General features: G+C 44.3%; 1 protein-coding gene across 1 annotated transcript in view; it reads left to right on the top strand.

Moving 5' to 3' along the window:
- Positions 1 to 3,422: 3,422 nt before the first annotated feature.
- Positions 3,423 to 16,172, top strand: part of LOC111247455 (proclotting enzyme-like) — a 74,217-nt gene continuing 61,467 nt past the window's right edge. The window contains exon 1 of the mRNA XM_086982778.1: positions 3,423 to 3,483. Coding sequence (XP_086838904.1) covers positions 3,444 to 3,483 — 40 coding nt within the window. The 5' untranslated portion in view covers positions 3,423 to 3,443. The remainder of the gene's footprint in view (positions 3,484 to 16,172) is intronic.

Below are 16,172 nucleotides of genomic sequence, written 5' to 3'. Positions count from 1 at the left end.
GAGAGAGTGAGAGAGAGGCTGCAGACGGTCCGGGCAGATAGACGACGCAAAAGCGAGTGAGAGAAGGGTAGAAGAAAAATAGAAGAGATGAGCAGAGAGCTTACGGTATTGATGCGGCTTCCGTCGTCTGAAGCAGCGGCTGGGGCTGCAGCTTCCAGCGCGGCGCATACCATCGCATCGAAAGGAAAGCGGTGCTGTGCACTGGTAGAATAAGTCGAAGTTTCAAAGAATGGGCAACGAGTGCGCCTCTAAAGCAGCCGCTTCTCTCTAAGCTCTATGCGTTGCCACTATAACACTGATGGTGGTAGTGGCAGCGGTTGCATCGATGGTTCTGTGGAGACGCAATAGGGCGCAACGGGAAAATAAGATGGGAGGAGATACGCCCAATGCCTAGAGGAAGATCACGGAGAACGAAGGAACGAGCATAGGTCGTGTTTCATCAAATAGTGATCCCTCATGGATCAGACAACAGGGCAAGCGCGCGCAACTTAAGAGTAACCACTTCGGGCGGCTGTAGTCGTTGTCCTTCAAGTAAACACACGGACACAGAAACAGACCCTCGAAAGTAAACAGGCGCATTGCCACCAGCTTATTCGTGCTCGTCTTCGAAAAAGTATGGCCCAACGCTGCAGAGTCACAGATGGGCCTATTAAAGTGATAAGCCACTAAACAGGGCCAACAAGCCATGCTGATAAGGGGGGGGGGGATAAGAGAAACGCATTTCTATGGATTTTTTTATGTTATGTCCATTTCCTATTGAAAAGGTATACCAAGGCAAAATCTAATATACTGTATATATAAATGCAACAGTAATCGGATATATAAAGAAAGTAATAAACAAAGTGCAGTTTTTTTTACTCTACCTCTGAAAAAGATCACCTAAATATCAATTTTCAGACAATGTCTTGCGAGTGCGCAAGCTGCCATCTATGAATGTCCGGCTCACGCAGATTCGAACTTGAACCGCCAGACTCGTAAACAACGATATCGCCGTTCGTTAACACAACATTGTTGACATAAGCAAGCTACCCATTGATCCTTTTCGTCTCCATCTTAATGTAACCTCATAAATACTTCACTTGGAAAAATTACCTAATATCGTATAATAATACTTCTCGATTTTTTTACTATCTATTATTCTCTAAAGAGCTGCGACAGCGTGCGAACTGCCTTCGTGATCTAAGGTGAACAAAATTTTTACACTACTTCTAAACATATTGTAACGACAAGTTTGCTTGTGTTTCTTAGAAACGCAATTTGCAGTCTGGTAGCCTATAGGGATGAAGGGATGGTCATACATATCTAGAGGCAGGACAAAGACGTTCCCAATGCTACACTGCCAGTAAGATTTTTAGCGCATGCAGCATGTACCTAGGCGGGCTCCATTTTCTCCATCGGTAGGCGCTTCGTTTTAGTTTTTCATAAATTTGTTGCTTCTACGTGTTTTTCTGCCCAGCTGACCCACTTACCGAACTCGTTTCCGTCCATTTCTTTTCTACCCGAATCACTGTTCACTTTGAGCTGGCGCGGCAGCAGGGGGCATCGGGGACGCCTTCAGTAGCTCTTTCTCATTTACGCCCCCCTGCTTCGATAAACTCTACTGCCGCATATCACGCAATACGCGTAGCGTTAGGTCGTCACTGACGGACCGCGTGTTGGCTCTGCGCTATGTCGGCCTCTAACATCGACCGACCGATGTTACCTCATTGCTGAATAAGAAGGTGACTGTCAATTTGGCCAGCGGGGCGAACGCATGAGGAATTTGCGAAGTGCTACGGCTCAGTGATGCAATCTAATTGGCGTGGAGGACGAGTGTTTGTTCGACCGTCGTGCTAAAAGGCGTCGCGTCAAGATATCTGCCAACGAAAGCAGAACAGCTTCGGCCGCTGTTAGCCTTCCGCGTCTCCTTTCTACCTCCTTTTTCTCCTTGACAGCTTCCATTTGCCTTCTCAGGCAAGCAGACAGGGAAGGAAGCTCTGTCTCCCACCAGTAGAACCTCGCTGGCCCGAAATCTGGCCTTGCTTCACTGCTTTTCTGAGGCGCAACAGAACTCAATCGATAGGCGAATCAGGGGGCCCGGCTGCCCAACCCAGGTTATGGTAAAGCACGGAGAGACATCCCGCAGTCGCACCACCACTACAACGACCACGGCCATACATCCAACGTGCTTAACAGGCCTCTTGGTTCTTCGATTGTGCACAATTCCTAGCAACATCGATTCATCCCTCCATTTGGCCACGCTACTTGTGGCGAGTGGCCAAGCCCTCATCTTAGCCCATGTTGACGCACAGCGCCTCCATTTCCCTTCCCAGGTGTTTGATTTCGTGGCACCCTCTCCGAACAACCGGCTCTCACAGCCCTGTGTATTTCTCTGCTTCGCTTCGGAATGCAAGCAAGACTTCCAACATCGCTTGCCTGTCCCTTCCCCAATCCGTCTCATACGAGCTTTACGCTGGCCGGTACACGTCCTTGTACAGACAGCCGCGAGTTTACCCTCCCAAATACACATGCCATACACATACTCGTACGTACATACATTCGCCCGCACACACAAGCGCACACACACGGGGAGATATACCGAACAAGGCAAATAGGCTGTCAGGTAGAGCGCATACGTTCAGCTCACAATAACCTAGTGTTGCACGCACATAGACACTCACACATACACAGGCACTCACACTCACACTCACATACACGACACAGAGAAACGGCCACGCATCCTACGAGATTTTGAGGGAAGCCCACTGCCATGCTACTCCCCGCCGCTATATACAGTAACTGAGGATGTGCGTATGTGCGTGTGTGCGTGTCCCATTTCTCGAAGGTTGCTGCTACAGGAGGATTGTGAGGACAGCTCGGTCGCTATGGGATTGCCTTATGGACAACTCGGAGATGTTATGCTTAAAGACGTACACCAGAAACACACGAGCAGGACGTTGTCCTGTAATCCATGATGCATTCCAAGTGTCGGGGTCTATTTATTGAGACTGTATTTGCAATGCACCCAGCTATACGACCTAATCCTTATTAGTGATTACTTCTAATGACGATTGTTTAAATGACTGTTCATCGAACAATTGCTCGATACGTGACGCACTATTTGTACGTAGCAAATATTTGTTATGCTTGACATTACCATGCGTAGTCTCCTAAACATAAGCAGGACCTACAGGAAAGAGATACACATGACATTCTTGAGTGTGGTTTGGCGCCGTTGCCACTTTCTGGGGGGCGACGTACAAGGGAAGCCCCACGACGGAGACCGACGTGACGTCACTAGAGAAGAGCCAATCCGTCGACGGAAGCAGAGAACCCCAAATACGTCATTGGCAGCACGGCTTGGATAGACAAGACACGTGAGGGGTCGGCAGTGGGGGGGGGGGGGGGGGACACGTGCTACAGTCTCCGGGTTAACCCCTGAACGGCGCGCAGTAAGGTCAAGGATGCGAGAGTTCCTCCAACGGGGTCAAGGACTTCCAAAAGGTCGGCAGTTGCATAAAGTAGTAGCCGGACTAAATTTACCTTTTTATTTCTATGAATTTTAAGACTATTTTTTTTTAAGAATTTTATTAATTTCGCGTTTTATCTATACATTAAATATGAGTATTTATAGCCTTTCCATTGCTAACGCGAAGAGTCAATTACTGGAAATGGATTTGCCTTCAGTGGAGTTGATTACACAATATAGAAAAAAGTTGCAAATAAAAAAACTGGGTGAACCTATAAGGGATTGGCTGTCTGATTAGAATGCTATGTAGTAGCTTGTTGAAGCATTTCTAGATATTTTGTGAACAGCACATAGTTATTAATGTACTACAGGTATAACCGATTTGAATTAATACTGTATATGTGTCGCGCCTACGGTTGCTTATAGATACATTCGCCCTAATCAGTGGTGATCTTACATTAACGCGCTTGCTAACAAATCCAATAACAAAAATAAGCGAGATGGTAGAATAAAATGCTTATCACAGTTGCTTCAATCCAGTTCAACACGTGGGGGGGGGCGGGGGGGGCAGGCATGTTCTAAACAGTACGCCGCAACACCGTCGTGGGAGGGATGGGTTACAGAAAAAGGCCGGAGGGCGTTTATGGGCTTCAGAGGGAGAGTTGTTATGTAGTACCGTACTTTATTTTGGCAAAACTCTAGAATCATGCTCTCCACAGTGTGTGAGATAATAGTTTGACCGCACACGCTGTAACCTTGTTTGCACTCTCTAGCAAAATATTTGACAGGGTCACTGCCGGCCGCGTGTGGGCCGTTCACAGCGGCGGCCCTTTCGCAAACACGTCAGCTCGTCGCATCGCAGGGGCGAAGTAAAATCCAAAGGAGATATAATTTTGATACAACGAACAATATCGTCAGCAGCGGGACCGTCGACCTTCGCCCAAATTGGAGTCGCTGCCAAATAATTACAACGGCTTCTGCTGGGAGTTCCCCTGACGCCTACGAAGACAGGTTGCGGAATTCACTTTCCCTTTTGGTATGAATAATAACCACTTCAGCACCTCGTTCGGTGTTGCCGCTGTTGTTCTATCTTTCGTTGGTCGGCGAACGTGGCTGGATATCTGCATGGTGATTGAGCGTTACTTGCGCCATCTTAACTGGCCTATTGGCGCATTCAACTGAATCGTATCCAAACCACAAAATCTCCCTCCCCAGTCATGTCGACGGAAGGAACACCGCTAGAAACAGACGAATAGTCTGTGGACGATAGATGGGGCACCGCAAAGCGCTATACAAAGCAGGCTATGGGGGCCGAATAGCAAGTTCACTACAGAATGTATGCTCGCTTCTTGCTGCTATAGTAGTTGGTATAGATGTGAGCGTTCGTGTACAGGCTAAGTCGATGTCGCTGTCTGCTGCCGTTATTGGCGTTCGTGTTCAAGAATATGCGTGGTAATGTTCTATTTCGTTGGCGCTTCGCGTCGTCGCAAAGACGACCTCCCGATGAGTACAGTTGTAAAACCACCGCCATAGCGTGTACTAGCAAGCAAGAAACCTGCGAGCAAGTGGTCCTCTCTTTGCGCCATATAGAATGTGGTTCACGGTAGCGCGGCCGACTAGCCATGCTGCCGTGAGCTGCTACCGTGTGAGATATTAGACAAAAAGATAGAAAAGAGGGAACGAAAGAGAATCATACGATGTACGTCTAGCTTAGGCTTTCCTCTTTCTCAGAAAAATCTCATATTTTGTGATTCGTTTAATCTCAATGTCGACTCGCCACGGCTGCTGACCTCTAGCTGAAACGAGCGAGGCTGAATTGTGTACATGGCTATTTAGTATTTGTTTATGTTTAATCCTGGACCATGGAGATAACTACTTATAGGTAAATGCTACTGACTATAGCAGGATGCTATACAAAGCTTAGGACACGGGAAAAGAGAAGCATCAAAGAGGACGTCAGTGTAGTTATAAATTGTTTCATTGAGCAGAATAGGTACCTTCACGAGGTTAAGCGCCTAACCGCTGCTTCGTTTGTGTCCAAGGCAACATATGATAGTATCTAACAACTCAAGGGGCAGAAATATACAGCTTCCATTTTTATGATCAACGTAGTAGTAGTAGTAGTAGTAGAGTGGTTACGGAGCGAGATTTACGTATTTCTGCTATTAAAATACTTGCCTGCCATCTGCGAAAGTAGAATCCTATCGATTTTTTTTATTATCCCAATTATACTGTAATAAGCGACAATATTTATCTTGAACTTTTCGTAAATTAAACGTGTTTTTTGACATCAGCTTCTTACCTCCTGCGTGTCTTCGGCGTGGCAGTTAACTAAAGTAGAAAAGGGACTAGTGTCCTGATTTGCCTAAACTAGAAGTACTCGTTTGATTTTTGTAGTACGATATGTGTTATCGCTAGGCCTTGATTATGTTACTTGGCTGATAATTTATCGTTGTACCTCAGCCATTCAACGGGTACTATGATGAATCATGACCAAACTTCAATTGCTTATCTTTGCCATTTTCAATTTGTTAAAGTGTAAAAAATAAGTGAGACGTTTGTGTCAATGTGCGAGCAAAAGCCAATGAATTTCTAATAATAACTATAATACACATTTCAACAATAATGGGCCATGTGTTCACTGTAAATGGAAGCAGCGGACGCTGTTTTGCTTGTGTCTTTTAAAGGCCAAAAAATCTCAATGGACTGGCCGTGGTGACTTCCAATGATCTTGCTTAGCGGATTTAACGTTTAGAAAGTTCTTCGGAAGACCAATTAGTCGAAACCAAAACTATAACTTAACGCTACAATATAAAACGTCGATAAGAAGAGCAAACGTTTCCTTCTAAGCAAAATAATTACTTCGCTTACCAGGAGCCATTTTTTCATTGAATTTAAGTAAACATCCATCTCGCGTTCATCTCTCAAACGTAATTACGTTTGTGATACACTAAAACTCAGGAGTACGTGCATCAAACCTATCATTTGTCACTTGTAACCTTTTCACTGGATCGTTTACCTCTCTAAACCAACGCGAAGTGCGGCCTAGGTTGATCTAATGTGAAATCCAGTAATTCGCTTATAGCACAGCAGGGGAACTGATGCTCTAGGATGCTTAAATCAGTTAACTGTTTTGGAAAACTCTCCTTTTCTCTATTTATGTTGTGAGGAAAATCAATTTATCCTAGACGCTTCATACATATGTTTATACTAGCCAACTATACCTCGAGATCAAAAAGGACGCATTCATCCAATAAGCAATGATGATTTGACGCAAAAGACACGTTTGAATTAGAACCATATTTATGTATGTTTTGGTTTATTTCGACACTGCTTAATCTTCCGGACATTTCGTTTTTCAAACGAAAACGACCCAAACAGGTAAAATATGTATGGAGAGGAACTTTCAGAAGATAATGACAACATGGCGGGTGTTCCTCTATATTCATTTTCGTATCGATCTGTAACAGTGTATAGTTATCACATCCTTTCGTTCGTTTTTGTTAATATTCGCAAACAATTGGGGCCTCACTCGTTCTGGTGGAAGAAATATGGCCGTTCGCAGCAGCAAGCATTGACTCCACATAGTGGCCTAGCACTCTCCTAGCATACATAAAGATAACTTACGGGATCTCTTGTGGGGGGGGGGGGGGGTACGACCAGCTATGAGCCATCTACGCTTGTGCTCGCTCTGCTCTTCGAGTTTGATCTGTTGTCTACAATGGCGCCTCGCCTCTAGTGGGTATGGTGCTTTTGGTCGCTGCGTCCTCCAACGCTTTAAGGATTTCGTTCAATGCGTAATATAGCGTGCATGTATGGGCGGTTTGGCTGTCTGTATATGTCACGGCGGACGCGTCTTTATCGATATGAGTACAAGCAGAGCTAACAAGCGAGGGCCGTACGTCTACATGGATGCGTGCATCTACTGAAGAGTCTAATCAGACTCAGATCCATGCGAGTCTGTAGGATTTTTGCTATAGAAAGCAAGCAAGGCAGAGCCAGCCAGCGTGTTCGGCTGGATAGCTAGACGGCGGTAGGCAGGCTCACTACATTCAACTGTAGCTAAATCAGAGGGATCGCATCGATCATACGCAGAGCGCACGGAATAAACACGGGTCGGGCCGGGCGGGTTGAGCTCAGCTATACTTACTAGGCCGAGCTGCTGGGGCCTGCTGGCGATCCGTGGGGATTTTAGCACAACGCAAGGCTTTACAAAAGCAGGTATCAAAATGACTGCGACGGCTTTGATAGAGCCATCCTGCGGTATGGTTAGAAGGACAACTCGAAAACAGAACATTTGCCACGAGGGTGAATGACGTGTCGTGAGCGTAATTAAGACTGCCAGTAAAGTAAATCTTACTTAGAAAATCTTGACATAGGCGAAGTTATTTTTACTACGATCTATAGCCCGGTTTAAACTTTAACTCTATAATTTTCAAAAATGCGGTCCAGAAAGGACCAGTGTCAACGAGCATGTCATACGTAACTTTTTCGTTGACCCTTCCATTACTGCTTCTCTGCGTTAACTAGCAGCGTCAGGTGGCGAGAGCCACTGGCCCGCCTCTAATAACTAAAAAATGATCCTGTTTTATTAGCTCATGTTACTCGTGAAACAATTTTATATCAGATACTAATTATAACGATTTTAGAAACGTCTACGCAAAGCTGTGTCTATTGAACTAATGTTTACATGCGCCTCGAAAAGGAACATGCTAACTTTGATCGATCAGAGAAGAGATTTGTCCCGTAGAGAAGGTCATAAGGATTGATTTAATCAGCAGAGCGATGACTACAGTTAGAGTGCAGTTAAATTCGAAAACGCCCCTGGAATAGTATCTAGCATTTGGCTTGATGCCGATCGTCTCAGCAATAAGCTGTCAAAAACATACTCTGTTACTTCGCAGGAATAAGGCCATAATCAGATATTTTACGCTCACGTTTTTTCTTACGTTTCCAGTTTCAACACGCCATCCATAGTTTTAATGATGTTAATAGCTTCACTCAACAATTCAGTTTGAGCCACCTGTAGTAGAGCCCTCGCTTCCTCTTCGACTGTTGTTTTTTTTGTTACATTTTGACTTTCGTCTCCTAAAATAAAATATCTTCAAATAGTATTTAACGTCCTGGACCATATAGGTCGAGACCGGGGAGCGGGAGGAGGAGGAGGAGGGGGGGGGGCAAACCCTCGATCGAAAAAGTACCCGATTGGCAGTCTTCAAACGTTTCGCTACAATTCAGGTCGTTTGTGGCGACAAAAATAGAAGTCATTAAAATTCTATAGGCGCCAACAGTGGCTATTACCCTGTACGAGTCAACGAGGCTGAGGGAAACCCAGACCCCTGAGCAACCAGATTTTTTAAAACCCTCTCACGATGTCTTTCTATATGTCCCTTACGTCATTCAAGTTTGTCTGCTAATGTTGAAAGCGAGTCGTATAACAGACTGGCTCTTGCATACATTCTTTGTTGACAAGTTGAATATTATTTTATACTCAAAATGATCGATAAGCCAACTTTATCAAGCGCAAATACTTATAAATGAACTTAAAGCCATGCACGGTGATAGCTAAGTAACAAACTTCAGGCAAACAAACTGCTTCGTCTTCACAAATTTCACTTGAAAAGGGATCAAGCTCAAGTAAAATGAATGTTTGATGTCATCATCTTTCGTTTCATACAAACCTCATAAAAAAATTAGTTTGATGGATCATTAATAAGAACTTTTATAAAGCATCTTTGCGAAGCTTTTCTAATAACAATCATCATGTCATATACTTCCCATGTACTGTCACCAGGATGAGGTTAACACTGTTTGGAACCTGCCTCTCCTTCTATCTATCTGATACTTTGTTCGTTTGGTTTGAATTTGAATAACGTAGTTTTTATAATCGGCCGGGGCAAATATTCACTCCAGTCTTTACATGAAGCTCTGAAGAGATCTATTCATCTGGTAGCGTTTTCATCTTGGTGCTAGTAGTTGCACAGACAGAAATATGGCTTTCACGGTTCCGTTCCCACCATCATCATCATGGCTACCATATGCTTGCAGAGTTGTCTACTAAGATATGGCAAAGGTCAGATATGCCCCAACGGGAAAGCAGTGCTTTAGGTTATCCTTTCACAAGGGAATTAGCGTCTAGTTTTTCCTGATGATCGCCTTCTTGTGCATGATTGCAAAGCTCTTCGTACTGTACAACTCGCGATGGGTTGGCGTTATATTTCCTGATCGCTGTGTCTTCTACATTTGATGAATAACTTTCAGAAACTTCAAGCCTGCCGCTGAGTTTTGCCATGGGGTCTTTCTCGTGTTTCGCCGTTGTCGGTTGGTGCTGATCGCTTTCTCTACCTCAACCGAAACCCTAGCTGCGCTCTCATTTCGCTGAACTCTGGAGTTGGAGTAGAAAGCGGCAAGAGGTCGTAATGAGTGGCGAAAGACGAAACGGGGCTTCCTCTGAAGAGTCCGACGACCAAAAGTATATCCGTCGTTGTATAGAGCTACTCAAGAGTACCGTCATGACGACGGAATGATAAATTAATTACTACTGTTCGATTACATTGAGGGGATAAAAATAACAAATGTTACTTCTGAGTATTCCGAATCGTTGAGGAGAGGCAAAGCGATGGATACCCTGCCAAATGTTTGTTACCGCTATTGAATTCGGCCATTAGCATCATCACCTGATGCTCCGAAGATAAGCCTAACGAAAAAACGGTGCATAATTTAGGTCTGTGAATTACCTAAACATTATCTAATTGGCGATGGCTAGCTAAAGTTAAAAACAAATAGTTTAGCCGCAGCAAAGTAAACTTAACGCCAGGTTATCTGAAATCTAAAAACATTTCACGCTGTCTCCGTTCCACAAACAAATCGGCACCGCAAATGGGGTGAAATAGGCGCTAATTGCACGTGAGATAATGCTCAGTAAAACAGGTTCACCTTTTCGTCAGCTGATTTTTGTAGTTGATTTTTACTAAGTTCGCAAACTTGAACTACAGCCCCTCAGTCGAGTAACTCACTTTAGAGTAACCCAGGATCGGCTGTGGTCACACCGATTCAACAGCGTGTACGTTTTCGAATCATCGAACGAATGAAGACCAAGATGGTCCACCGTCTCAGAAGCAATTTCCCCACTAGGCCAAAGAGATAATTGCAGGACAATAAGAACGCAAGCGGCGGAGGTAACGAGAGCGGACCAACAAAACATTGGAGGTTGCACGAAAAGGTGCAGGACCGCGAAATACAGTCTAGCACCGATGATCCGTATACCGGTAGCGAAAATGGCATATCCTTGCTGACATGGCCCGGTCTGTGCGTGTATGGGCGTGCGTGGTCATGTTCGTCTGTCTGAGCCGTAGAGGCAACCCGGCAGAAGCTGCCGACCAACCAAGTCTTCAGGACAACTCAGGGTAACTGAGTTAGAAGCGACCAATGGGTGAACCACAAGGGACGACAGATAGGAAGAGAAAGACACGTGCAAAGCGGCTCCCCACTGGGATTAGTGCAATGTGCTTCACTTCAGTACTACACATTGCGACTAGCCCTGCTGTCTTCGGCCGCTGGCCTCTCTGCTGGTTTTGATAACTATGGCTACCGCATCGGAGGAACATATCCGTGTTCGAAGCAGAGGCCGCACGCTACGTGGGAATCGTGGCCCGCAAAAAGAACCGAGAGAGACGAATCCGGGCACTGAACGAAATCGATAAAATGCCTTTTGTAGGTAAGCACTGATTCTGCGATGATTAGCTATTGTATAAATGTGTGATAGTGACATGAGTATCCAGAGAAGAAATGCTATGAGCTATTGGGAGCAGAAATCTCCAAAGGGTTTGTGACTATCGGTGAGTTTCTCTAGCTTGATTACATTTTGTTTATCACTATTTTTAATATTAGAATTAATGTGAGACTATGTAAAAACCACGATCGAGACTGTTAATTAATACTAGATAAATATGACATAATATAATAAAACAGAATCGTATCTTGATCTTTTGCTTGTTTCTTTGTCGCACATTATAGACATGCGCTTCGTAGACATAGATAAAGATTTCAACGTTGTCTTACGAAAATTAGTGCTGAGATCCTCACGTCATCAGGAACGCCACATGATTGCATTAAGTAACACGGCGTCGCTTTCCTTAATTCATTTATTAAAAATGAAAGATAAAAAATAAGATTTTTGTAGATTAGACAGGGTCTGGAGCTGACTAATTCGTAAATCATGCTATATGACCTTCGAATCTGCGGAATGTAAGGGCCAAAGTTCGATCCTACTTTCATGAATTTAGGCTGAGATTGAAGCGTGACGAAAGGCTCGTGCGTTGATGTCGAGCAATTACGCTATATCTTGTCGATCGCAGCACATTCAGGACGTTCTCAAGGAACCCGATATATCTAGGAGCATTGACCGTTTCCGTTTTGGGCAGCACCTCGTAATAATAAATGCCATCGGTGTCAACTGTGAATATGGCAACCTTCTAATTTCCGTTCTTAAAATTTGTTGTATCAGTAACAAGCTGTTGAAGGGCTTTTTACGCAGTGTTTCACCAATCTTCGATAGGCTCTACCAGCATTTTCGACTTCGAAAAACAGAAACTTAGCCTCTTTTCGCTTATACTCATCAATAGCTAGGAACTTGATATAAGCACTCGGCACTGTTTATCTATGTTAATCACATCTTTCCATCCGCTTAGGTCAAAAAACACAGACCTGAACATGATTTTCAAACTGACTGACGCTTCTAGCGACCATTGCTTGCTAACGAATTGTAGATTCACTTAAGTTACATAAGTGTCTAGGTGATATTAAAGATGCTCCTATTAAAGTAATTTTTATTTATGATTAAAGCATTCTACAATTGGGTAACAAGCTGGGCATCAAGGAGGCTTTTCTTACCGCAATGATTAGAACTTTAAATGCTGGAGTGATGTTTAGAAGTAATCAAAGTATCGCATATTGTGACTGTGGCATTACCTCCACTAGAGAACTACTTTTTTCTATATATCATATAGTGAATTCCATACTTCCCATCTCCGATGCTGAGTCCAATTGGTATATGATGGCAGTCTCGAGTTCGGCTCGTTAAGTAGTCACTCTAGCGACAGTGTAAGCAGGTCTCGTCCGACCAGAGGATGCCTGTTCTTGGGTTCAATAGTAGGAAAACTGGATCCCTAGCCTCCAGACCCACGCGCTATGTGAGAGCAGGCGTCAGATTTCGCTCAGTGCTGCTTAGTCTTCGTCCTCCCTATGACCGACAAGCATCCGTCCCACGCGCAATCGCCCTTCTCTCTTACTTTTCCACCTACTTCATACTATTACCGACGGCATCTACTTCGGACTACTTGGCCAAATTGGAAAGCCATCCGTACCTCAAGCTCTTCGTCTTCATTCTCCTTCATTCGGACCCGTAGCAAGCAGCAAACGGTGTCAACCCTGCGCAGCGCAACCGCTCTACCACCATCGTCAGAACCGCCATCAATCTAGAGGGCAATACGCAATGTGCAATTATTATCAGCATTATTATGCAAGATAAGGGACGCATTGGTGTCATTATACAAGAACGGTGAGCGCGTGGAACTGCGTCGATGTCTGGTTCATCTACAGGGCCGAGCTATGAAAAAACGAACGAAGACGATAGGATTCGGGTCATGAAGAGCTTGTCTCCATGGAACCCTAAAGGGAGTTATCGTACAGTGCGCTATTGCTCTAACCTTGACACGAAAAAAAAACGAACTTTACCTCAGTCCCATTTTTCCTTAACGCTTGGTGCCTGACTTTTCCTGCATAAATTCGCCTTTTACAGCTTAACTTCTTTAGCTTTCGGGTGTCATAAGCCTTTTTAGGAGCTACTGGCTACAGAATCTTTTCCACGGACAACAAGTGTGATAGCTTAGAGCTTGAGGTTCTGCATTTTGCAAGGCTTTGGTTAACCGCCTATTGAATAGGGCCTGCCTAATAGTTTTTTGAAGAGGAATCAATTGTACAGAATGTCGAGGATAATTCTTTTGAAGTAGACTATGCTAACTGTACTATGCACGTACTAGACCAAGGCATGCTCATATAAATGCAGAAAAAAAAAGGCAGATTTCTACACATGCGAGCTAGCACATGATGTTACATTAACATGTGTATATAGGCATAGCTGCACACGTCAGGTCGTAGCCTACTCGCCATCAAATGTTGTCTTTGACACGCCGAGGTTTAAGGGTTTAGGGTAGTGTGGCACAAGTGTAGTTACTGAGTGACTGTCCTGGGATCGTTCGATTTAGTATCTCCCATGTTACCGAAGTAGACTCGTATCGTTAGTTCGTCTCAGCATACTCGTGTGCTATACAATGGAGTGACCTCACATAGGGGTTAAGGAAACAAGGCCTGAGCTCCCGAACGACGGCACGTTGCGAAAGGAGCCAAAGACGAAGAGGTAGCTTGTCCTCGACTGCCTCACCAAGCCCCGCTGTAGAACTCCTATCACCACACGGCCCCAATCCTATGTCCTTAGAACAGGCTTAGTCAGTGACAAGGATGCCACCGACAGTCTGGGACCTATACTTGCGGATAGACCAACCCACCTAGCGGTCGGAGTGAAATCCAAACAAGTTGAAGCACACGACTAACTAGTGAAGCAACGAGGTGGTAAGAGCATACATAATGGTATCAGGATGTCGCTGGCTAATCTACGATAAATAAAGGTTCTACGAGGTGAACAAAGGTGTTGTTTGCTTCGAAATTAGATTGTATCTAGACTATAAGTTATCATCTGGTAGCATCCTTTGTCTGGTATACAATGTAATATAACCTGTAGAAAATTTTGACGAAGAATGGGGACGCATAAAAGCGACATTAATCAATCTTCAAGTTCTATTAGAACTCTTCTTTAGCATGATTGTATATTTTGACCATCTCGCCCGGACGAAGCGAATCAATTGAAGGCAGTATAGATGATTAGATGAATGTTGGTGAGACATGTAACCCATCATAGCGATCACAAGATATCAGAAAATGCCGCATGTATAATCTGACTATTCAGGGTTGTTGTCAGCGCAGAAGAGTTGTAAAAACGTATTCCTAACTTTCTTTGGTTCGTCTTATTATTGTGTGATGCATAAAAAGTACCCGACATATTTGCAACGATTTCTTCAGTCATTAGAATGCAAATGCCTGAAACAGCTTTCAGACAGATTTTCTCTTAACCAACTCTTGTTTTAAAATTCTAGCATGTATCTCACTGCTTGCTTGACTCCTACCACATTTTTCGGCTAGAATGCTTACTTGTTTCCTCCAATGATAGTCCCTAACAAGTAAATAGTCTTGATGGCGACCGGAACACTTAGGAATACTAAGCGTTTTACAACCTTTCGTGGGCGCTGATGCCAAAAACAGAACGAGTGTGAACCGCACGTAGCTATCAAGAGCAACGGAATTAGCAGTACCGCCGTCTCAAGGAGCGGTTTGTCCAAAGGCTTGTATGCTTGGTGAATGGTTGCAGGACCAGGCTCACCTGAACGGAGTTCGACTTTGAAGCGAAGTATAGTAGATTCGTGGTCGCCTTGCAGAACACGGCGCAAAATAGGACAAGCATTCCGAGAGCGTTTGGGAGAATCAAAGGGAGAGAAAGAATCCATAGGGCGATGACCGAGCACTGGTATGGCTGATATGGGGATCGTAACAGAGACTTACGATAGGACCTAGGGGCAACAGGGAGAACAGATGAAAAGGGGAGCGAAAGGATAATGCTAGGAGATAAATCGACTCCGCAGGATATGAGCCTACGCCACTCGATGGGGTAAGAGAAAAATATCTTAGAAGGTACCACAGGAAAATAAAGGAGTGAACCCATCGTCTGATCCTGATGATGCAAATATCTCCGTTACGAGCTACCTGCGCCTTAATGATGCAAGGGTACAATAGCACTGGTCAGTGCAAGGCCCAGATAACATATATAAGGAAGGACTAAAATAATGATGTTCATATTGTGTGTGTAGTAAATTCATCGTATTTTATGATATTCCTCTTGCTTGACCAAAATATAACTGATACATATAAAATTCCTAGTGTAACGCTAATGGTTAATATTATGTCGATTATACAAGCGTGACTGTACATCGATTTTCTAGTTTCATTTAGAAAAGCGGTATGACTGTTTTGCTCACCGCTGAAAAGTCTTCCCAGGTTACAAATACTACTACTTTATCTAACCGGCGTTAGTCTCAATACGCTGAATTCTTTACTAGAAATTCTGCAAGTTGAAAAAAGGATCGGCGATACGAACGTGCTTCGAAAGCCGACGTTTCTTTTGAGAAAGGCCCAGTGGCATCCTTTGGCGCCCAGTCATATACCCCGTCTCTAGTTGCAGCCGTTCCCCCATCCAGGAGGTTACCTGGCAACGAACGATTGACTCCTTCTTGAAATCTACCCGGAAAAAGAAACCAACTGAAACGCGCCTGTTCTCGCTAGGACGGAACCAGATTTTTCGTTTTTTTTTTTGCCCTTTAGAGACTCCGAAGCTTTAGGTGTGAACGGGGATTTTCTTCAGTGATTAATTAGCCTTCGGGTAAGCGCAAGCTAGTATGGGCAGACAATGCAGCCCAATCACGTCCTCACTTTTTGCGACGAGCTCGTTCATCTACATAGTTAAAGTGGGAACACTGTTCTGGACGAGCAAGAGGGTTAAGGGCATCAGATTCACAAATTCCTGTTGCTATTGCTGCCACTGCTTATATTACCAGAA

Source organism: Varroa destructor, unplaced genomic scaffold, assembly GCF_002443255.2.
Source record: "Varroa destructor unplaced genomic scaffold, Vdes_3.0 BEIS01000003.1, whole genome shotgun sequence".
NCBI classification, from domain to species: Eukaryota; Metazoa; Arthropoda; class Arachnida; order Mesostigmata; family Varroidae; genus Varroa; species Varroa destructor.
The sequence above is the reverse complement of the archived record's forward strand: the minus strand, read 5'-3'. Positions and strand labels throughout refer to the sequence as shown.